This window comes from Budorcas taxicolor, chromosome 2 (assembly GCF_023091745.1).
Source record: "Budorcas taxicolor isolate Tak-1 chromosome 2, Takin1.1, whole genome shotgun sequence".
In the NCBI taxonomy this organism is placed as follows: Eukaryota; Metazoa; Chordata; class Mammalia; order Artiodactyla; family Bovidae; genus Budorcas; species Budorcas taxicolor.
The window spans coordinates 152,133,329-152,156,865 of NC_068911.1; the positions used below are offsets into that span (position 1 = coordinate 152,133,329).

Below are 23,537 nucleotides of genomic sequence, written 5' to 3' on the forward strand. Positions count from 1 at the left end.
GAGCCCCGAGGTACCGCAGGGCGGGGCGGGGCGCGGCGCGCCCGGCCCGGGGGCGTCCGGGGTGCGGCGGGGCCTGGATGGGCGCTGGGGAGGCCGGGGGCATCCGGCTCCGGAGAGAGGGAGGGGGCGGCGGCGTGAGACTCCTGACCCCGCCCTCCTTCCCCAGGGCTCCCCATTAGGTTCGCGCAGCGCCCCCTTCTTCTCACCTGGGTCACGGGTCCCTCAGTGAGTCCGAGTCTCCCAAGCTGCTTCTCCGGACATGGCCAACGGAGTGATCCCGCCGCCCGGGGGCGCCTCCCCCCTACCCCAGGTGACTGACGCTTGCGGGGGTGGGAGAAGAGGAGAGGAGGGGGAGGGACCGCAGGAGGAGGTGGGGGTGTCCTCTGGTCGATTCTGGGAGCACCCCACTCCCGATCCAGGGATGGAGCTGGGCAGGGATATGGAGAAGGAGGGGGGGTCTTTTGGTATTTTTCTGATCTGTTGACCCCTCTGGTCCCAAGCCCTGAGAGCCTGGGAGGTTGACCCCAGTCTGGGCCTCAGGGAGTAGAAGAGGGAGTCTACTGGTCTCCCCCACCTCCTCCTGGGGCTTGGAGTTGGGGTAGATGTGTCAAGTTCATGGGTCGAGGGTCCTTAGGAGAGGCTGCTGGGTCTGCAGGTCCGGGTGCCCTTGGAGGAGCCACCTCTGAGTCCAGACATGGAGGAGGACGATGACTTGGGCAAGACCTTGGCTGTGAGCAGGTTCGGGGACCTCATCAGCAAGCCCCCGGCCTGGGACCCCGAGAAGCCCAGCCGCAGCTACAGCGAGCGGGACTTTGAGTGTGGGTAGCCCGGGGACCCCTAGTGTGGCCGCCCTCACCGCCATCACCTTCATTTGCCACCATCACCGTGCTCACCACTGGCTGGGTCACCCAGGGCCATCTTATGCTGGACGCTGAGCTGGGCCACCACGCCGTGTTAAGTCATCCTGCCTCACTCACCCATCACCTGTCTGCCTGCCAGGGGAGCTGGGCCCCAGACCGAGGGGAGATGTAGGGAGATGGGCCCGAGGCCGCTCTTGGTGACCTTCATCTTCCTCAAGGCTCTGTCCTTCCTCTGGCCCTGCCCTTTCCTCTAGGCCACCTCTCCTCCCCTCCTTGTCTCGGCTGACTCCACCTTTACTTTCTTTGCTGTGTCCTGGCCTCTCATACCCCCATCTTCCCCTCTCCATCACTCCATCCCCCACTCTACCAGGCCTTACCCATGACAGGCTGTGGATACAGGTGTTGGGGGGAGCCTGACTCTGGAGAAAGGACCAGGGTGCCCTTCTTTGCGGCCTTGAGCTAGAATAATAAGGTGTGTGCCCCTAGGGTGGTGAGGGGCCCTCTTCTGTTGTGGGGGCCCCAACCGGCTCTCCTGCACCCCCAGTTCACCGACACACATCCCACCACACCCACCACCCGCTCTCGGCGCGCCTGCCTCCACCCCACAAGCTGCGGCGACTGCCCCCCACCTCTGCTCGGCAGACCAGGAGGAAGAGGAAGAAAGAGAAAACCTCTGCTCCCCCCTCCGAGGGGACCCCTCCCATCCAGGAGGAGGGGGGAGCCGGAGTGGATGAGGAGGAGGAGGAAGAGGAAGAAGAGGGGGAATCTGAGGCTGAACCTGCGGAGCCCCCACCCCCAGGGTCCCCACCGAAAGCAAAGGTAGGGACCCCCGAAATGGGGCTGGCTGCTCAGGGAGGGGCGCAGAGAGGAGGGGAGGCTTGGCAGTGGGGGGTTGGGGCTGAGTCGGGCACGGACCCAGGGCACACGCGGTTTATCCACAGTTCTCCATTGGAAGTGACGAGGATGACAGTCCTGGCCTCTCCGGGAGGGCTGCCTTCACCAAGCCCCTGCCCTCGGTGGGCCCAAGCTCGGACAAGAGCCCCCAGCACTCCGTCAGGTACCGGCCTCCGGCCCAGTCCAGCGCAGGTCCCAGGCTCCTTCCTGAACCCCCGAGAAGAAGCTGGGAGGAGACGAGAGAAGGGGGCAGAGGAAGCAGGCAGGGCGTGCCCCTTCTCTGCACGAAGGACCAGTAGGAGAGGACGAGAGGGTTGACAGGGACAGTCTTCCAGGAGAGAGAGGGTGTCTAGGTGGAGGGGAGAATGGAACAAAGAGGACCTGGGGACTGGCATGATGGGCTCAGGAAGGTGGAGATAAGCTTTTTCTCTGCCCAAGAGAAGCCTGTGTTTAGTCCCCAGGGTGGGCAATCCAGCCCAGTCCCAAGCTGGGGGAGGGCAGGGGGACCCCCTCACCTGGCCCATCACTGTCGAGCTTCCCGGACAAGCTCAAGGCTGCCGTGTTGCCTCCTCAGCTCTCCTAGTCCCCGGGCCCACGTCTCCCGAGTCACCGGGGAGAAGGGCCGACCGTGGAGCCCGTCGGCCAGCTATGACCTGAGGGAGCGGCTGTGCCCAGGCAGTGCCCTGGGCGGCCCGGGCGGCCCGGAGCAGCAGGTGCCCACTGACGAGGCGGAGGCCCAGATGCTGGGCTCTGCAGACCTGGATGATATGAAGAGTGAGTGACACCCACTCCCAGGGGTGCCCAGCCGGTGAGAGACCTTGGAGAAGCTCAGTGCACTCCCCTACCCAGGGCTGAGCCCCCTCTGCGGTATCCCTGCCTGCTGGAATGTGGCCAGTGACAGGGAGCTCACTACCTCACCAGACTATGCCTCGGGTGCCAGAGCTGAGATTTCCCCTGGCGACACCTCTACCCTTCCGTCCTGGTTGTGTCCTCTGAGTCACCCCTGGAATGAGGCAGCCCCCACATGACATTTAGAGACATCCTTTTACCCCCTCTCCCGAGGCTCCTCTCGTTGGGGAAAACTCTTGTTAACCCCCCCACCCCGAACCAGACCCCTGAGGCTGGGCCACTCACCTTGGCCCTACCACTCCCTGTGCCGGGCCCCCTTGCTCCCACCATACCACCCTCGACTGGGCCTGGCTGTGATCTCGGCACATTCCTTCCATCTTATCAGTGCCCTGGTTTCTGTGCCACCTGTCATCACCCATGGGGCGCTGTGCCCAGGCCAGGGGCATCACCGACCCCTCCCTCCTCCCCCTTGGAACCACAGTGTGTCGGGGTGGGAGGAGGAGTTGGAGGGAGGGCTTTGAGCTCAATACGTCATGGAAAGTTGCCAGGGCCTGAGGACAGGGACAGGAACAATCCGATGGCAGCAGGAGCAGCGCAGGAGCAGCGGTGGCAGCGGGATGGGGGGGCCAGGGGAGGGCGTGTTTACAGACCCAGCGTGGGGGCTGGAAGCAGCAGGAAGCAGGCTTGGGGACCTGGGGAGTCGGGGTCGGGAGGCTGGCCACTTGCAGCTCTGGTTGGACCAAGACCACCGCTGTCCAAGCTCCTATCTCTCTGGAGAGCCAGGGCTCTGGGAAGGAGCAGGGGCTACAGTCTCGGCCATCTAGGGGATGACGAGCCCACTGGAGGAGATCACAGAGCCCAAGGGGGCATCGAGCCCTGGGCCCGGGGACGCTGAGGGCCAGGGCCCTGGGAGGGCTCCAGCCCCCAGCCCTCGAGACTCGCTGACCTCAGAGGACTTAGAGATGTTTGTGCTGGACTTTGAGGACTATGACCTGTGGGAATCCATCAGGGGCCAGCTGAGCCCCATGGCGGGGGGACTAGCTTGTGAGTAACTGGGCTGCTGGCCTTGTCCCAGCTCTGAGCCTGGAAGGGGTGCGTGGGGAGAGAGGAATGGAAGCTCTGCCTGCGTGTACCCACGTGGGGGACGTGGGTGCCAGGGGGCACAGGCAAAGGCTGAGAGTGCAGAGCCTGGGGACGTACTGTGGGTCCTGGTTCTACAGATTGAGAGGCAGTGGCCATGGCAGGGGCCATGGACTGGGTTGGGTGGAGGTCCGCCTTTTCCCTGTGGCTTAGCCAGCATCCCATGTGTGACTTTGGACTAGTCCTGTCCCCTTTCTGGGCCTCAGTCTCCTCATGTATGAAATGTGGCCCCCCACCCCGGAAAATGTGGTTTTGTTGGCGTAGCCCCTGGGTGACTGTGGTGCTCCCCCACGAAGTAGACTGGCCATGACCCCGGGGGGCCCTGAGCTGGTGCCCTGGGACGGCTGAGCCCACCTTCTCCACAGGTCACCGGCTGGAGGACAACCCTGGTGTGCGGCGGCACCTGGTCAAGAAGCCATCTCGGACGCAGAGTGGGAGGGGCAGTGCCAGTGGCCTGGCCCCTGTCCTGCGCAGGAAGAAGAAGCAGCAGCAGCTGGACCGGCGGCCCCATGAGGTACCAGACCCTGCAGGGATGGGCCTTTCGGTTCCTCTCGCCTCTCTTCCCACCTTCTCCCTCCCTCCCTGCCTGCCTGGCCCATCACCCACATCCCCAGGACAGCCGGGCCCACTTGCGGCCCCCCAGGCCCTCACCCTGGGCACCTCACCCCAGGTGTTTGTGGAGCTGAACGAGCTGATGCTGGATCGCAGCCAGGAGCCCCACTGGCGGGAGACGGCCCGCTGGATCAAGTTTGAGGAGGATGTGGAGGAAGAGACGGAGCGCTGGGGGAAGCCCCACGTGGCATCGCTCTCCTTCCGAAGCCTGCTGGAACTCAGGAGGACCATAGCCCACGGTAGGAGTGCTGCAGAGCTCGTCCGGTGCCAGGCTGCCCAGCTCCTGGGATGATGCCCTGGGGCCAGGCAAGGCCTGGCTGCCCCTCGGGAATGTGGGGTCCTCACAGCCGTACTCTGAGGGGCGGGGCTGTGCCTGGGGACCTGGCTCTATACCTGCGGCCTGGTAGGTATCTGTCCAGGCAGTAAGCCGACAGATGACCCCTCTCTGGGCAAGGAGGGGCCGTGCCCTCACCCCGTGCTCTCTTTTTCCATCCCTTTCGGGCTGGGCTGTGGCCATGTGGAACTGTGTATCTGCCTGGGCACATGGGATGCTATGCTCACCCAGCATACTTGCCTGCCCCTGGGGGAGCAAGGCCACTGTAGTGGTGTGGTGTTTCTATGTCTAACGGGAATGAGATCCCTTCCCTGTCTGTTTCCCCAGGGGCTGCCCTTCTCGACCTGGAGCAGACCACTCTGCCAGGCATCGCACACCTCGTGGTGGAGACTATGATTGTGTCTGACCAGATCCGGCCGGAGGACAGGGCCAGTGTCCTTCGCACTCTGCTGCTGAAACACAGGTGCCAGGCTGGAGCGCCAGGGAGGGGGGATGGCCTTCAGGTTCAGCTGCCTTCCAGGAGCACAGACTCTCTTGAGTGGCTGTTTTCAGTCTGCTTGAATACCTTAAGCGACGGAGAGCTCATCCCTTCACCCATTAGAAAGTATCAACCATTAGAAAGTTCCTTCTTACACTGAGGTAGAGAGAGTGGAAGCCCCGACCCTCCATACGTCATTCTCCCATGACCTCAGGCCACCAAGGACCTCTCCTGCTCACCTGCCTGCCCCCTCTGTCCTCTCTCCAGCCATCCCAATGATGACAAGGACAGTGGCTTCTTTCCCCGAAATGCATCCAGCTCCAGTGTGAACTCAGTCCTAGGGAATCACCACCCAACCCCCAGCCACGGCCCTGACGGTGCAGTGCCCACCATGGCTGATGACCTGGGGGAGCCAGCCCCACTCTGGCCTCACGACCCTGAGGCCAAGGAGGTCAGTTGCTTTGCTCTGACCTGGGCTGGGGGACAGCAAGGGTTTCATTGAGTGGATCAGGAAGGTTGGATGCTTGGTGCCAAGCTAGGCATGGAGAAACAGGAGGTTTAAGTGGGATCATGGGGCAGGGCCAGGGGAGCCAGTTAAATAAGATAAAGCTGCGGTGGTGGTGGGGCTTGGAGGAGGGGTCCAGATCCTGGGCTGGTCCCCTCCTGCTGTGGGGCACATCACCAGGAGCCCCCACTTTGGCTGGGTTGGGGGCAGTGAGGGGAGAAAGCAAGGCCCAGATCCAGGGGTTGGAGGCAGAGTCCAGGCCTGGAGCAAGGGATGGGAGGGCCTGCCACGGCCTCCGGTCTGGGTCCCAGCCCTATTCCAGTTCTGCGTCCTCAGAAGCCCCTGCACATGCCTGGGGGAGATGGTCACCGGGGGAAAAGCCTGAAGCTGCTGGAGAAGATCCCTGAAGATGCTGAGGCTACTGTTGTGCTCGTGGGTAAGGAGGGCTGGGCACTGGGGATAGGGGTTACGGGGCGTGGATGCCTCCACTGCAGTCTGCTTGTCTTGACTTTGGCCAGACCCTCAACCTGCCCCTTCTCTTCCTCTCAGCCCATCTTGCCCCAGCCTTTTCTTCCCTAATCCTCTGTCTGCTTCCTGTTCAGTTTTCTGCTATCTTGGCCTGCTGCTAGTCCATCTAGCACCTTTGTGAGAATCAGACAAAGGCACCTCTTCCTTAATACCCTTGATTTCCACCTGTTGGTAAATTATAATAAATATACAAACATAGGGTTTCTTTAGATTGGGGTTCCTTTATGCAGTATGCAACCTGCTCAACTGGTACATGATGGCCCCAAATATCCCCTGCAGGGCCTGCCTTGACCGTTCCCCTTTGCCCAGCACCCTGCGCCTTGCTCTCCCTCCAGGCTGTGTGCCTTTCTTGGAGCAGCCAGCGGCCGCCTTTGTGCGCCTGAACGAGGCCGTACTCTTGGAGTCTGTGCTTGAGGTCCCCGTGCCAGTTCGCTTCCTCTTCGTGATGCTGGGGCCAAGCCACACCAGCACCGACTATCATGAGCTTGGGCGCTCCATTGCCACCCTCATGTCTGACAAGGTGGGTCTTGTTCCCCGGAGCCCTGTTTGTTCCCCATCCCTTTCACTGCCCCCCAGTGGTACCCACGGATGCAGGGGTGCTATGCGTCCCCTGGGTGGAGGAAGTACTCTGGAGTAGTGGTGGCAGCTGTGAGGTAAGACAGAAAAGGGAGCCTCGGGCTGGGGGACAGGGAGGTGGATGCAGGAGAGAAGCCCAGACTCTGAAGCTTTGGATGTGATAGGAGGCTTGAAAGGGAGGCAGGATTCTCCAGGGCTTGGACAGGAGGGCCCTCTAGCCAGGGATGGTGTTCAAAATACTTACTGACCAGCAAGCTGTGGGCACTCTCCAATCAAAATGGAGGTTGGATTGTTAAGGCCATGCTGGGCATCACTGTTGCATTGTGGAAAAGTCTGGAGACTCTCCCAGGAGGATAGAGAACGCTCCCCAGGGTGAGGGGTGGTGTTCAGGGCCATGGCTCCCTGCCGGAAGGGACGTGGGTCAGAGCTCTGACCAGCATCCTGGACCTGTGTGTGTGGCTGAACATCCCCTCTGCCTCTGGCTCTGTGATGGCCCAACACCTCCTCCCTGAAGGCCCCCCTCCCTGGGCCGTGGGCTCAGCCCCTGCCTCTCCTGCCTCCAGCTGTTCCACGAGGCTGCCTACCAGGCGGACGACCGGCAAGACCTCCTGAGCGCCATCAGCGAGTTCCTGGATGGCAGTATCGTGATCCCCCCGTCCGAGGTGGAAGGCCGAGACCTGCTGCGCTCTGTGGCTGCCTTCCAGCGCGAGCTGCTCAGAAAGCGCCGGGAGCGTGAGCAGACCAAAGCCGAGCTGACCACCCAGGGTGGCTACGTGGCCCCCGGGAAAGGTCTGACCCTATGGGCCCGGGGCCCCCTGCACGCATGTCTCCCTGGCCCCGTCTGACTCCTGAGTCCCGCACTCCGGCTTCCAATCCCTGACCCACGTCTCTGCCCTGGGACCTGGGCTGGGAAGGATGCGGCCCAGGGCTTGCTCCCAGCACAAGGTTCCAGCAGCCCCTGTGTTCCCCCAGAACTGTCGATGGAACTGGGGAGCTCTGAGGCCGCCCCTGATGATGACCCCCTGCTGCGGACTGGCTCGGTGTTTGGGGGGCTTGTCCGGGACGTGAAGCGCCGGTACCCGCACTACCCCAGCGACCTGCGGGACGCCCTGCACTCCCAGTGTGTGGCCGCCGTGCTCTTCATCTACTTCGCTGCCCTCAGCCCCGCCATCACCTTCGGGGGGCTGCTAGGTGAGGGGCAGGAGGAGAGGTGAGGGGACTCAGTGTCACCTGCAGCGTTCCTGGGCCAGGGGGTCCCGTGGTCACTTCCGGGATGCCTGTAATGTGAGAGGGAGTGGGGCATCTGGTGACCACCTGGGGGGCTGGTGCTGATGGTGGTGAGGGGGCACTGCTCCGTATTTCCTGGGTCCTCAGGTTAGGGGCGGGCTTCCCTGGTGGCTCAGATGGTAAAGAATCCGCCTGCAGTGGGGGAGACCTGGGTTCAATCCCTGGGTTAGGAAGATTCCCCTGGAGGAGAGCATGGCAGCCCACTCCAGTATTCTTGCCTGGAAAAATCCCCATGGACAGAGGAGGCTGGCGGGCTACAGTTCATGGGGTTGCAAAGAGTCAGGCATGACTGAGCGACTCAGCATAACACAGGACAGGTTAGGGGAAACTAGATGAGAAAGGGGGGCCAGGTGGAAGGAGCCGGGCAACAGCTATCCCACTGACCCTCACTCGCTCCAGGGGAGAAGACAGAGGGGCTGATGGGTGTGTCTGAGCTGATCGTGTCCACGGCTGTGCTTGGCGTCCTCTTTTCTCTGCTGGGGGCCCAGCCGTTGCTCGTGGTCGGCTTCTCGGGGCCACTGCTCGTCTTCGAAGAAGCCTTCTTCAAGGTGACTGCCACCCAGTCCCTCCCCAGGGGTCACCCGCTCTACCTTGTTCCCCTGGCCCAGGTGATGGGCCTCCGGGGTGGCTCCCTCCCCTCCCTCGGGGTTCACCTGTCCCCCCTTTCCCGTGGGGCCCTGACAGCCAGGGCAGATGGCTGTGGGTAAGTGCCTCCCTCTGCTGATCTCTAGTTCTGCCGGGCCCAGGACTTGGAGTATCTCACGGGCCGTGTGTGGGTTGGCCTCTGGTTGGTGGTCTTCGTCCTCGCCCTAGTGGCCGCGGAAGGCAGCTTCCTGGTCCGCTACATCTCACCTTTCACCCAGGAGATCTTCGCCTTCCTCATCTCACTCATTTTCATCTATGAGACCTTCCACAAGCTCTACAAGGTGGCAGCCCCCGGAGGTCTTGGGGGTGGATTTATGTGGGGGCTGGGCAGCGTCCTGGATGGGTGTGGAGTACCGGAGGGGGAGGGGACAAGGAGGAAGGCTGTGGGCATTGGCGGAGTGAGGATGCTCTCAGCCAGATTTGAGCTGAAGCGCAGGAGTCAAAGCCAGAGGTTTAAAGTCTGGGATTTGCCTGCACCGGTATGGGAAGAAAGGGGGGCCCTGTAGTGCTTCTGGGTTGGGGGTCCTTGGGTCACTGTGTGTAGAGGAGCGGCATGGGTGTGTGTGTGAGATGGAGCTGGATGTACTGTGTTATGTTACCTGGTCAGGTGTGGGAGGGGAGGGGCACGCCCTCTCTCTCACAGGTGTGTACTGATGCTGTGAAGTCAGGCTCACCTACCCAGGTGAGCACTGGGGCAACCTTGTCACCCACCCAGGTGTTCACGGAGCACCCACTGCTGCCATTCTACCCCCCTGAGGGAGCCCTGGAGGCGGAGCTGGACCTGAATTCGAGTGCCCTGCCCCCCACCGAGGGGCCGCCGGGCCCCAGGAACCAGCCCAACACGGCTCTGCTGTCCCTCATCCTCATGCTGGGGACCTTCCTCATCGCCTTCTTCCTGCGCAAGTTCAGAAACAGCCGCTTCCTGGGCGGCAAGGTGTGTGGTTGGCAGGAGTAGGGCCTGTAGGGTCCCTGTGGGCGTCCCTCCATTCCTGCTGGCATCATCGGGCTCTGCTCTAGAGAGGAGGGGCTCCTCCCTTCTCCTGGTCATGGGAGAACCCAGCCAAGTCCGTGCAGCCCTCCCGCCCCTGTCTGAAGCCCTCAAAGTGTGACCAGGAGAGGAATGCCCTCCTGGGCTGGCTGGGTACCTGTGGGGTTTAAAGGGACAGGTCAGTGGACTTCTGGCTCCTGCTCAGGCTTCCCTGATAGCTCAGCTGGTACAGAATCTGCCTCCAGTGCAGGAGACCTGAGTTCGATCCCTGGGTTGGGAGGATCCTCTGGAGAAGGGAATGGCAACCCACTCCAGTATTCTTGCCTGGAGAATCCCATGGACAGAGGAGCCTGCTGGGCTACAGTCCATGGGGTCTCAAAGACTCAGACACGACGGAGTGAATAATGCTGCCACTACTGCAGGCTCAAGAAGGGTCTGGGCAATAAGCCCCCATGTCAGTCTCCTGACCCTCCTCTTATCCCCCTCTGGCTCCCTTCCCCTGACTGGTCCTTCTCAAGGCTCGCCGCATCATCGGGGACTTTGGCATCCCAATTTCCATTCTGGTGATGGTCCTGGTGGATTACTCCATCACAGACACCTACACACAGGTGAGTGAGCCCCGATGCCGTCTGGCAAGACCCCAAGGCCTTGAGAGGATGGCCATAACAGGTCCCCACTGCCCCAGCAGCCAGTCAGGGCTGGAACCCAGCTTTCCTAGTGGAGTGGCTACATGCTGGTGCCACACAGGGGTGGGCGGGTGCGCGGTTTCAGAAGCAGCCATGTGGACCAGCTGCGGAGGCCAGCAGGGGGTCTGGGGCTGTCTGCGGACCCCAAGTCAAGACTCTTGGAGGAACTGGTGTGGGATTAGGGGCAGAAAGACAGGTGCCCCCAGAGCAGGTCTACTGACAGCTCCTCTGTGGCTCATGGAGAAGGTGGATCATTTCCTCATACACTGCCAGACCCTTGGAGGGACAATGACTTTGGAGGGTTACAGAACTAATTTTCCCCAAAGCTGTTCACACCCCAATTCCCTGGAGCCCTGGTGCTGGGGACACAGAGCCGGGCGGGAACAGCTGCCCCGTGGAGTCGCTGGCGTCCCCGAACCCGGTCTTCCTTCTGGCCGTGCAGAAGCTGACGGTGCCCACGGGGCTCTCAGTGACCTCCCCCAGCAAGCGCACGTGGTTCATCCCGCCTCTGGGCAGTGCGCGTCCTTTCCCGCCCTGGATGATGGTGGCGGCCGCTGTGCCTGCACTCCTGGTCCTCATCCTGATCTTCATGGAGACACAGATCACTGCGTGAGGGGACGGGGCGGGCCCCAGGCAGAGGAGGTGGGGGAGGAGTGGGGTTGGGGGACTGGCAGCCCCCGGGGGGTCCCTGGACCCGGACACAGTGTCCCCGAGGTGCTCTGAGAGGATATCTGTCTGTCACCACCACCGCTTGCAGGGTGGCACTTGACAGTCCTCAGAACACCCTGGCAGCAGCATGCTCTCTGTCTGCGATCCTCACATGTGTCTCATTTTGGTTAAACCACAATGACGTGGTGAGAGCTGGCATCTGGCTTTTGTGGTATTTGAATATCCACAGTATTGGGAATTTGCCTCAAACTTGCTTAAATGTGAGAACTTCAGTTTGAGAGCTTGGGAGAGAAAGCTGGCAGGTCCTGGTGGACAGCCTCTGCTCTGCATGTCCTCCGTCCACTTCTGGTCCCTGCTGGGTGTGCCCACCTGCCCCTCACCCCTGCTCTCCCCCAGGCTCATCGTTAGCCAGAAGGCGCGGAGGCTGCTCAAAGGCTCTGGCTTCCACCTGGACCTGCTTCTGATCGGGTCCCTGGGTGGGCTCTGTGGCTTGTTTGGGTTGCCCTGGCTCACGGCCGCCACCGTCCGCTCGGTGACCCACGTGAACGCGCTGACCGTTATGCGCACTGCCATTGCACCCGGCGACAAGCCCCAGATCCAGGAAGTTCGGGAGCAGCGGGTCACTGGAGTGCTCATCGCCAGCCTTGTAGGTGAGAGCGCCCACCTTGTAAAGCTCCGGCCCCCACCCCACAGACTTGCCGTCTGGAACCTAAAATCCTTTCTCCAGCCCTGACTTGACCCAGATCTCTTCTGAGTTTCCAGACGCATCATGAGTAGCCCCGGCTCTGACCCCAGACCTGTTCCTTGACTCCATGTGCCTTTTTCCTTGGTTCTCTGTCTGGCTCCATCTTCTCTTGATCGCAGTGACTGCACAGGCTCATCCGTCCCCACAGGGGCTGTTGGAGGGGTGCTGTGGGTGTCTGTCTCCTCCTCCAGGCTTGTCCATCATCATGGGGGTGTCTGTCTCCTTCTCCAGGCCTGTCCATTGTCATGGGGGCTGTGCTACGTCGGATCCCACTGGCGGTGCTCTTTGGGATTTTCCTGTACATGGGGGTCACATCGCTGTCTGGTATCCAGCTGTCCCAGCGTCTATTGCTCATCCTCATGCCGGCAAAACACCATCCCGAACAGCCCTACGTGACCAAGGTAGGGCTGGGAAGCATGGAGATGGGGAGACGGGGTGATGGGGGGACTCTGAGGGACCCAGTGCTGGAGATGGACTTGATGACTCTGGAGGATAAGTTGGGACCTGTGGAGCTGAGTCCCTGAGGATGTGGTGAGACCCGACACCTGTTCCCCAGGTGAAGACCTGGCGGATGCACCTCTTTACGTGCATTCAGCTGGGCTGCATCGCACTGCTCTGGGTGGTCAAGTCCACGGCGGCCTCACTCGCCTTTCCCTTCGTGCTGCTGCTCACAGTGCCTCTGAGGCGTTGCCTTCTGCCCCGGCTCTTCCAGGACAGGGAGCTGCAGGCGGTAAGGGATGGTGCTTGGGTTGGTCTTAGGGGGCTTGGGCCCTGGATTCACGGAGGCCTGGCTCCCAGTCTCTTCTGTTGTGTGACTGATCTTCTGAAATCTCAACGGGGCTCCTGGGTTTCTGGTAGCTCAGCTGGTAAAGAATCTGCCTGCAATGCAAGAGACCCCAGTTGGATTCCTGGGTTGGGAAGGTCCCCTGGAGAAGGGATAGGCTACCCACTCCAGTATTCTTGGGCTTCCCTGGTGGCTCAGTTGGTTAAAAATCCACCTGCAATGTGGGAGACCTGGGTTCAATCCCTGGGCTGGGAAGATCCCCTGGAGGAGGGCATGGCAACCCATTGCCGTATTCTTGCCTGAGAATCCCCATGGACAGAGGAGCCTGGCAGGCTATAGTCCACGGGGTTGGAAAAAGTCGGACGCGACTGAGCGACTAAGCACAGCACAATGGGGCTACTAACAGATTCTCCCTTATGAAATTGTGGTGATGATTAAACACAAGTTCAGGTAAAGCAATGAGAAAGGTGTGGTTTGGCATGAAGGAAGCAGAGGCTGTTGGAGACAATTGTGCAGGTTGTGTCCTGAACAAAAGCACACAGCTGAGGGACGGGTGGGGTGGGTGGCATTGAAATCCATCCTGAGCCCTGCTTCGGTTGGCTGGAGCAGGAGTCCTCACTCCCCAGGATCTAATGCCTGATGATCTGATGTGGAACTGATGTAATAATAATAATAGAAATACTGAGCACAATAAACGCAATGTGCTTGAATCACCCCGAAACCATCTCTACCCACCACCCCCATCCTTTCCGCGGAAAACCTGTCTTCCGTGAAACTGGTCCAGGCTGGGATCCTCTGAGCTAGAGGAAAGGACATCTTTTTGAAAACTGTCCATTCACACATGGTGTACAAAGGCACCCCAGGAGCTCGGAGTACCAGGAAGTTTTTCTGTGTGGTAGCTGCTATCATCATCATTATTATTAGGAGGCGTCACTAGAGGGTGACCTGAAGCTTTTGGCCAGAGGGAGGTGCTTCAACCTGGGGCCATGGTCCCTGTAGACAGTGAGGGTGGAAAGGTCTGGGGGCAGTGAGGGCTGCCAGCCAGAGGAGGAACTGATGAATAGGAGGCGGCAAGCCCACTTCCCCTGCCTTTCCCAACTTTTCGCTCCCTTCTACAGCTGGACTCTGAAGATGCTGAACCAAACTTTGATGAAGATGGCCAGGACGAGTACAACGAACTTCATATGCCCGTGTGATCCTCCACCATGGCGCTGCTGGGAGACCCTGACACTTTAGTGATCAACACCTGGGCCCCAGTCAGAGCCCAGCCCCAGGGCCAGCTGACTCCTCATGACCCAGAGACATGCCTGGAACCAAGAAGGACCCCCCTGACTCTACCCCAGGCGCTGACCTTGTCTCACCCAGGTCCTTTCACAGACCAGACCGGCACAGGCTTTGAGCTCATTATAACCACACTCCTTGTCTTGTGTCTGCTTCACTTTCTTGGTTCCCTCTCTGGTTTCTCGGGTCATACTTACCATCTTGAATTGGAAGAATTCTGTTTTCAGGGTCATCAAAATCAGGGAGAGTTTTGAGGCAAGGACAGAATTCTTGGGGGAAAGAGAGAGAATGGAGACCACAGAAGGTCAGAGATGGGCCTTATCACCCACCCCCAGCCTCAACCCACACTCCTTTGAAGTACAGTTCAGCTGCTGGAGGCTCAAGGTCTGGCTTAAGGTCATTTGCCATTAATGCAGCCCCAGTTTAGAAGGGGAGGGAGAGAGAGGGGAGAGAGAGCAGGTTGCTCTGCTTTAGCCACTAGGGAAACCAGAGCGTCCCAATGACTGTGGAGCTACTGAGGGGAATGGAAAATGTTTATTTTCTTTTCGTCATCCTTGACATTCCGAAGAGCAGGGACAGTAGCTGCCCAGTCCCCTAGACGCCAGGGTGGAGCTGGATTTGGGGTCCCTGGACCATTTTAGATTCTCCAGGCTTAAAGGAGAGGCAATTCTGGGACTCCTGAGGCCACTCCTTGTGCAACAGTCTTTGTTAGGCCAGAAATAACCTGGGAGGCCTTGAGGAGGGTGCAAACTGGGAGCCCGTTGCGTCACAGTTACTAGGCAACCAGCAGCGTGGTTCAGCCGCTAGTCCCTGTGTTCCCCTCTGGTGGCCGCTCTCTTGCACTGCAGGCTCTGTCCGGTCTGCGCCCGGGAAGCACTGCCACCTGGTGGACCCGCTGTGGTCAAAGATCCCATTCAAGTACATTTAGTTCCTCCTAGGGAAACAACTCCTAGGGCTTCCCTGGTGGCTCAGTGGTAAAGAACCCACCTGCAATGCAGGAGACCTGGCTTTGATTCCTGGGTTGGGAAGATCCCCTGGAGGAGGGCAGGGCAACCCTCTCCAGTATTCTTGCTTGGAGAATCCCCATGGACAGAGGAGCCTGGCGAGCTGTAGTCCATGGGGTCGCAAAGAGTGGACACGACTTAGCAACTAAGCCTAGCATAGGGAGGCAAGAGGGTGGGGCAAAGAGGTGTCATGGACTCCCGTGAGCACTCGAGCTGGAGTGCCTCGACCCTACCTTCACCACTTCCTCGGGGGCTGGCCCAACTTCTTCCTTGTTCTTTCCCCATTTTCCTCCCAGATGTTCAGGCCAACAGCTAGAGCCCTGAAGTTTGGAGAGGGCATAGAGAGCTGTGAGGCTGTGCTGTTCATAAGGAAGAGAGACGCCAGGTGCCCCTCCAGCTGTCCTCGGTTGTCATTCAGACTTAAGTATTAATGTTTCAGTCCAGTCGGCTGCTTGAGTCTCTGGCGCCATGAAGGCCTCCAATTGCATCTGCCCTCTGTGACGACAAGATTCCTTTTCCCTTAGATGGGCCAAGGCCAGGTGGAATTGCTGAGGAACTTCGCCAAGGAGAAAAGTGAAGGTCAAACATAAACTAGGACAGTGACAGGCAAAGCCGATACAAAATGCGGAGATGGCAGAGGCCGCACATAGAGATAGGCTTGGCAGAGAAGCTTTGCACGCAGGCCTCTGTTCCTTTCCTGAGCTCTAAATCAGATTGCCTGGTCCCATCTTCTGGGCCTTGGGGCAGCTTCCCTATTGGGTCTGAGGGATGCTGAGATGCCCACGGGAAGGAACCTACTTCTGTCAGAACACCTGAGAGGAAGTAGTGACCTGGGACCTGAAATCTCGGCTCTTCATTGGACAGAGTTTGTGTCAGTCATCTCTGCCTGGCGAGTGACTGAGAACTGTGGGCGTTGCTCAACTGGAAAAATGAGAAACAAGAGGGCGGGGCCTTTTGAAACGAATGAGTCCTGGTGCTGGCTAATGAGTCAAGTGGCCTCCAGTATAACTAGGCCCTTGAGGCCTCAGTCAGAACAATGTGGATGATGATTTAGCTGCTAATTTGTGTCTGCCTCTTGCAACTCCACGGTGTGTAGCCCGCCAGGGTCCTCTGTCCATGAGATTTCCCAGGCAAGAATGCGGGCATGGGTTACCATTTCCTTTTCCAAGGGATCTTCCCAACCCAGGGATCAAACCCAGCGTCTCCTGCATCCTAGGCGGAATCTTTACGAACTGAGCCACCAAGGAAATTAGAACAATAGGGGAACAAATTTCAGTGAAAGACTGAATCTCTGGCTATGGACATCCCTTCCCAACCCTCTCCATGGGAGAGGACACGAATAAGGCCTAAGAGCTTGGAGCTTTAGAGGTCATCACCTTTGCCCTCCCCTTCCCCCACCCCTACCCCCGAGGGAAGGCAACTGTAGGGAGGCCAGAGTTGGCCAGCATAAGCGCTGAACTGGGCCTGCGTTGGGGGGAATTCTTTCTCACCCAGGATGGGGGTCTGTGGAGGTGCTGAGACCACTTAGGGGGCTGAGCAGCTCACAGGTTTGCCAGGGATGAGTCCCTTGAGGGATGGCTGAGGACAGAGGGAGAGTGGGGGCCAGGGTAAGACAAGGGGGATGGGACAGTGACGAACGCACAGAGACTCGTGGCCTGGCCTTTCAGAGATCATTCAGAGATCTTTACGTTTGGAGACATTCAGAGTGTGTCCTGAGGCCCTCGAGGCATCTGTGTTTTCTCTGACTTTCCCTTCACTGACCCTTCAACTTTATCCCCCTGGGGTCTGCAGCTTGACTGAGGCTGTGGAGGGGAGCCAAGGGAGAGGCGCCCATGAGCCCCTGGTGGTGCAGCTCTGGGGGATAAGGGCAGATAGAGGCCATACTTCTGGGTGACGGGCCCTGCCACCTCCTGCTTTACAATGGAAACAGCTTGGCAAGTGGGCACATCCGGGATGGCCCAGGACCCTTCCAATAAGGAGGAGAGTGGGCTCATTGCCATCTTAGCCCTCCCCCTTGCGGCTCTCTGAGTAGGGATATGGCCGCATCCTGGGCAGCTGCCCCAAGCTTTTATTATCCTTGGACAAGTTCAAGTCCACTTCAGGCCCAGAGAAGGGCTAATTCATTCTACTCCTCTGAGAAAAGAGGGCGGCTGGTGTTTCCTTGATCAGTGCTGAAGATTCAGCTCACTCGTGACTCTGATGCCCCCGTGAAAGCTTTTGGCTGTCAGAGCTCATAGACCATCTGCTTGGATTGCCCTGGTCCCCTCCCTTGGGGCACACAGCCTGGCAATAATGTGTCCTGTTTGGCAGCTCGTGTGACATCTCTTCTTCTATCGTATCAGGTGACTCAGATAATGATCGTGCCTGTTGACACTTAGAGTTCTCAAAGAGAATTCTGAGCAGCAGTGGAAAGATGAAATGAACCCAAGGGCGCTTGCACCAAATACTGCCTGAACAGCTGGCGCTTAAGCCCGTTGCTGAAAATAACAATCAGACAGCTTCTGGGCAAGCATCGAGCGGGGGATTGAATCCTATCTGGCAAATAGGAAACTCAGAGTGAGGAGTCTGGGTTCTAGATAAATAAATGTTATAATTACCCGAGAGAGAACTTGATCGGTTGTGTGACTCATCACTTGTGTCAAGAACAAACTTCAATATTTGTAGGGTTTATGTTTTAGAAGGGATATTTAATATTCAAAACCTCTGCTGGGATTATTTTTAATTTGGTTGGAAATGTTTCTTTTTATTGAACAAATTTTATCAGGTGCTGACTAAGCAGACAGCCGTTGGGATGTTCGGTGGGTGGTGGGTGAATACCACTTGGATCTGAGGGGCTGGGAGGAGGAGCAGGGAGCTCCAGGGAGGAGGTTGCCTGGATCGTGTAAGGGGAGGGACAGAGAGAAGGTGGGACACAGCTGGAGATGGAGCGGGTGTGCTGGATGCTTCTGGAATGACAGAGGGAGGGGAGCATTGAGGAGCATTCGAAATGACTTTTTTTTTTAAACTTTTAATTTTGTATTGGGGTATAGCTGATAACAAACAATGTTGTGCAAGTTTCAGGTGAACAGCTAAGGGCCTGAGCCATACATATACATGTATCCTTGCTCCCCCAAACTCCCCTCCCATCCAGCTGCCACATAACCCTGAGCAGAGTTCCATGTGCTGCACAAGAGGACCTTGTTGGTTATCCATTTAAAATATAACAGTGTGTACATGGCCTTCCCAAAGTCCCTAACTATCTCTTCCCCGCCCTTGCATTGGGCAACCATAAGTTGGTGAAATGACTTTTTAAGAAAAATTGATTGGAGTGTAGTCTTTTCCCATGTAAGTCATTGCACAGTATTAAGCAAAGTCCCCTGTGCCATTTCCTAGGCCCTTATTAGTTACCTATTTCATATGCAGTAGTGTGTATGTGTCAGTCTCAATCTTTCAATTCACCCCTCCTCTCCCCCTACCCCACAGGAACAAGTTTGTTTTCTGTCAATACATCTATAACTCTATTTCTATTTTGTAAATAAGTTCATGTGTAGCCTTTTCTTAGATTCTACATATAAGCGGTATCATATGATATTTGACAAGACTTTCTTTAGGGACTCCCTTGACGTGCCAGTGGAGGTGATGGATTCCAGTTGAGCTATTTCAAATCCTGAGAGATGATGCTGTGAAAGTGCTGCACTCAATATGCCAGCAAATTTGGAAAAAGTGGCCACAAGACTGGAAAAAGTCAGGTTTCATTCCAATCCCAAAGAAAGACAATGCCAAAGAATGCTCAAACTACCGCACAATTGCACTCATCTCACACGCTAGTAAAATAATGCTCAAAATTCTCCAAGCCAGGCTTCAGCAATACGTGAACCGTGAACTTCCAGATGTTCAAGCTGGTTTTAGAAAAGGCAGAGGAACCAGAGATCAAATTGCCAACATCCGCTGGATCATGGGAAAAGCAAGAGAGTTCCAGAAAAACATCTATTTCTGCTTTATTGACTATGCCAAAGCCTTTGACTGTGTGGATCACAATCAACTGTGGAAAATTCTGAAAGAGATGAGAATACCAGACCACCTGACCTGCCTCTTGAGAAACCTATATGCGGGTCAGGAAGCAACAGTTAGAACCAGACATGGAACAACAGACTGGTTCCAAATAGGAAAAGGAGTCCGTCAAGGCTGTATATTGTAATCCTGCTTATTTAACTTATATGCAGAGTACATCATGAGAAACACTGGGCTGGAAGAAGCACAAGCTGGAATCAAGATTGCTGGGAGAAATATCAATAACCTCAGATATGCAGATGACACCACCTTTATGGCAGAAAGTGAAGAGGAACTAAAAAGCCTCTTGATGAAAGTGAAAGAGGAGAGCAAGAAAGTTGGCTTAAAGCTCAACATTCAGAAAATGAAGATCATGGCATCCGGTCCCATCACTCCATGGAAAATAGATGGAGAAACAGTGGAAACAGTGTCAGACTTAATTTTTTTGGGCTCCAAAATCACTGCAGATGGTGATTTCAGCCATGAAATTAAAAGATGCTTACTCCTTGGAAGAAGGTTATGACCAACCTAGATAGCATATTCAAAAGCAGAGGCATTACTTTGCTGACTAAGGTCCATCTATCTAGTCAAGGCTATGGTTTTTCCAGTGGTCATGTATGGATGTGAGAGTTGGACTGTGAAGAAAGCTGAACGCCAAAGAATTGATGCTTTTGAACTGTGGTGTTGGAGAAGACTCTTGAGAGTCCTCTGGACTGCAAGGAGATCCAACCAGTCCATTCTAAAGGAGATCAACCCTGGGATTTCTTTGGAAGGAATGATGCTAAAGCTGAAACTCCAGTACTTTGACAACCTCATGCAAAGAGTTGACTCATTGGAAAAGACTCTGATGCTGGGAGGGATTGAGGGCAGGAGGAAAAGGGGACGACCGAAGATGAGATGGCTGGATGGCATCACCAACTTGATGGATGTGAGTTTGAGGGAACTCCAGGAGTTGGTGATGGACAGGGAGGCCTGGCGTGCTGTAATTCATGGGGTCGCAAAGAGTCAGACACGACTGAGCGCCTGAACTGAACTGAACTGACATGCCTTGGTCTTCTCTGGTGGTTCAGTCAGTAAAGAGTCTCCCTGCAATGTGGGAGACCTGAATTCAATCCCTGGGTTGGGAAGAGCCCCTGGAGAAGAAAATGGCAACCCACTCCAGTATTCTTGCCTGCAGAATTCCATGGACAGAGGAATCCGGTGGGCTACAGTCCATGGGGTCACAAAGAGTCAGACACAAAGAGTCACACTTTACTTTCTCTCTCTGACATGCCTACTGTGGCACCTCTCCCGCCCTAGTCCCATGACTTGTACTTGTCTGTCTCCCTTCTCTGCCATAAGATGGGCAGAGACCCATTCGTAGCTTTTTTTGTACCCTTAACAACAAAACAATGCCTGGCCGCAGGGTGCTCAGGGCATATGACTGAGCAGGTGGCCGAGAAGGAAGGGCCAAGAGGTCAAGGACACTGCCCCACTGAGGATCCAGTGATAGCCAAGGGTGGCAGCAGAAGAACTTTTGAAGAATTCTGAGAATTTTTTTTTTTTTTTTATGTTTGTTAGTTTCAATTACAGCATCACTTTCTCTGTGTCTGTTGGTAATAATACCCTCCAAACCCAAAGAGGCATTGCGGTTTTCTTTCCCAGCCAGCTGGTGGGGGAGATGTTGGCGACTCTGCAGACCTGGCTGATGGGAAAGAGAAAGTGCTACCAGAAGCCCCAGAAGTAAGAAGACAAGCTGGGGTTTGAACTAGCAGGAAGGTTCAAGTTCCATCTGAGCTGTCCTGTTCCTGCTCCACCAGTGGTTCTTCAAAATGCTAATAATGGAGGGACCAGAGCATCTTCACTCTGGCTTTTGGAGGGGATGTTGCTGGTGGTTCAGTGGTAAAGAATCCACCTTCCAGTGTGGGGATGTGGGTTCAGTCTCTGATTTGGGAACTAAGATCCCACATGCTACAGCTAAGCCCTCGTGCCACAACTAGAGAAGTGCAAGAAACCCACACTTGTCACAACTAGAGAAAGCCCATGTACCACAATGAAGACCCAGTGCAGCCAAGAAAGAAAATCTGGCTTTTGTACAAGGCTCTTTTCTAAGGGCTTTCCCAAGGCTGGGATTCCTGGAGGCCACCCTCATGCCCTGTTTTCTTTCCTTCAGCCCCTGCTCCTTGGGGTCCAGCCCTGCCCCCATATTCTCACCATAGCTGACAATCATTTCTTATCATTGCTTTTCCCTAGTATGAAAATGCAAATACCTGGTATGTACATTTATTTTCAGTCACCAAGTGACTTTTGTAATTTTAGAAATGGCAGGAACCATGCCTATTTTGATGCTGTTTATCAAGTAACTGAAAGGGCTGTACCCAGCATGCTCTCATGTTTGGGCTGGTTGGGGCTCTGATCTCTGAGCTCTTTCCTGTCTTGGCTGACTTTGCTTTTGTTGAGGGCATTGTGGTTGAGTGGTCAGAGCACAGAGCTGGGAGTTGGGTTTCCTGGGTTGTAGCCTTAGTTCAGGCACTGGTTGGTGACTTGGTAATGTTCCCTCACCTTTCTGGGAGGTTAGGGGTTTGCTCCAGTGTCTCTGGATGTGGACCTTGTTCTTCCAGGAGATCTTGGCCATTGCAGTGCCTGCTCCAAGAAGGTGGGAAGCAGGAGGCTGTAGTGCCACTGTAACTCCAGGCAATCTCTGAGAGAAGGTACTAGGCTTAAGAATGTTTTCCTTTGCCTTGCCAGGTAGAAAGGAGCATAGATCTTGAGAGGGGCCTACTTTTCCACCCCCTGGAGAATTAAGAACTCAGGGACTGAAGTGGGTAAGGTAGGCTGAGAGGACGGGGCTGAGCAATGACCTTGGAGAATGAGCTTGAGAGTTATAACAACAATCAGACAAAGCTCTGAGAGATAACCAGAATTAAATTACATAGAAGTTTAATATCCATAAGAATTATGCAGTCCCAGAGGATAAGAAGCATATGGAAAGAATGTAGGGTTCTTTAGAGTTATATGAAAAAATACATAGTTACACATAATGAAAGTGAAAGTGAAAGTAGCTCAGTCCTGTCTGACTCTTTGTGACCCCATGGGCTATACAGTCCCTGGAATTCTCTGGCCAGAATACTGGAGTGGGTACCCATTCCCTTCTCCAGGGGATCTTCTCAACCCAGGTCTCTTGCATTGCAGGTGGATGCTTTACCAGCTGAGCCACCAGGGAAGCCCCTTGAGTTAAGCAAATAAAAAATCAGGGGACTTCCCTAGTAGTCCAGTGCTAAGACTTCACCTTCCAATGCAGGGTATACAGGTTGGATCCCTCGTTGGGGAGCTAAGATCCCACATGCCTGGCCACCGGAAAACCAAAACCATATTGTAACAAATTCAATAGAGACTTTAAAATCTAACAAACAAACAAACAAACAAATATAAAATCAGATGTGGGTCTTGGATGGGGGTTATGTACTGGACTCTGGTTTGAAAACCAGTGATCAATCACTTGTATCTAATGGGGTGATCTTTTTGGCTACCTCTATCTTTTAAAAAAAGGCTTTCCTGGTGGCTCAGATGATAAAGGGTGGGCCTGCAATGTGGGAGACCTGGGTTCAATCCCTGGGCTGGGAAGATGCCCTGGAGAAGGAAATGGCAACCCACTCTAGTACCCTTGCCTGGAAAATCCCATGGACAGAGGAGCCTGATAGGCTACAGTCCACGAGGTTGCAAAACAATGTTTTATTAAAAAAAAAAGTTTCTTTATTCAGTCATTTTCGCTGCACTGGGTCTTTGTTGCTGTGCGCTGGTTTCCCCTAGCCATGATGAGTGGGGCGACTCCTTAGCTGTGGTGTGCAGGCATCTCACTGTGGTGGTTTCTGTTTTGCAGGGCACAGGCTCTAGGGCACACAGGCTTCAGTAGTTATGGTGCACAGGCTTTAGTTGTCCCTGGGCACGTGGAATCTTCCTGGCCCAGGGATGGAACTTGTGTCCCCTGCACTGGCAGGCGAATTCTTAACCACTGGACCACCAGGGAAGCCCTGGCTACCTCCATCTTTAAATCAGAAAATTAGAGACTACATATAGGGCTTGACCAGTCCATAGAGTCACCTGTCTAGTGAAGATGCGGTCTCATTAATTAATAACCTCAGAATAAAGGAAATTATCTCTCTTATGTATAGACATTTTAGTAACCCAGGGAAAATTAAAAATTCAGCATATAATTGTTTAAGGGAATCAAAACTAGTAGTGTTAATATTTTCAAGTTCAAAGAATTTGTTCATATATTATTATCTTAGCCCTTTCAGGGTGCTATAATAAAATATTACAGACTGCATAGCTCATAAACAACAGAAAGTTACTTTTCACCCTTCTGGAGTCTGGGAAGTCCCTGATCAACGTGCTACAGATTTGGTGTCTGGTGAGGGCCCACTTCCTGGTTCATAGATAGTAGTTTTCTTTTAAAAAAAATTGATTTGTAGTTGATTTACAATATTATATTAGTTTCAGGTGTTTAACATAATGAGTCAACATTTTTATAGATTATACCCCATTTAAAATTATTATAAACTTGGTTGTATTCCTTGTGCTGTGTGTTATATCCTTGTATCATATTTATTTTTTATCTATAGTTTGTACCTCTTAATCTCCTTCCCACATCTTGTCTCTCCCCT

The 23,537-nt window shown here is 55.6% G+C and overlaps 1 protein-coding gene across 1 annotated transcript; it reads left to right on the forward strand.

The window, feature by feature from the left end:
* Positions 1-221: 221 nt before the first annotated feature.
* Positions 222-13,922, forward strand: SLC4A3 (solute carrier family 4 member 3). Its single transcript, XM_052655914.1, has 22 exons — positions 222-310; positions 656-818; positions 1,405-1,679; positions 1,802-1,917; positions 2,329-2,528; positions 4,109-4,257; positions 4,414-4,594; positions 5,017-5,152; positions 5,435-5,618; positions 6,009-6,108; positions 6,536-6,720; positions 7,340-7,565; positions 7,749-7,967; positions 8,463-8,611; positions 8,795-8,989; positions 9,424-9,642; positions 10,215-10,304; positions 10,825-10,991; positions 11,448-11,701; positions 12,028-12,197; positions 12,353-12,526; positions 13,699-13,922. Exons 1-22 carry the CDS (start codon positions 260-262, stop codon positions 13,774-13,776), a joined length of 3,681 nt encoding a protein of 1,226 aa, XP_052511874.1. The 5' UTR covers positions 222-259; the 3' UTR covers positions 13,777-13,922.
* Positions 13,923-23,537: the final 9,615 nt, after the last annotated feature.

Bases quoted from the DNA above. Each gene is read 5' to 3' on its own strand.
- SLC4A3 (XM_052655914.1), top strand. From the start codon at position 260: ATGGCCAACGGAGTGATCCCGCCGCCCGGGGGCGCCTCCCCCCTACCC. The intron at 7,968-8,462 runs GTGAGGGGCAGG...CACTCGCTCCAG, and splicing joins CACCTTCGGGGGGCTGCTAG to GGGAGAAGACAGAGGGGCTG. The intron at 11,702-12,027 runs GTGAGAGCGCCC...CTCCTTCTCCAG, and splicing joins GCTCATCGCCAGCCTTGTAG to GCCTGTCCATTGTCATGGGG.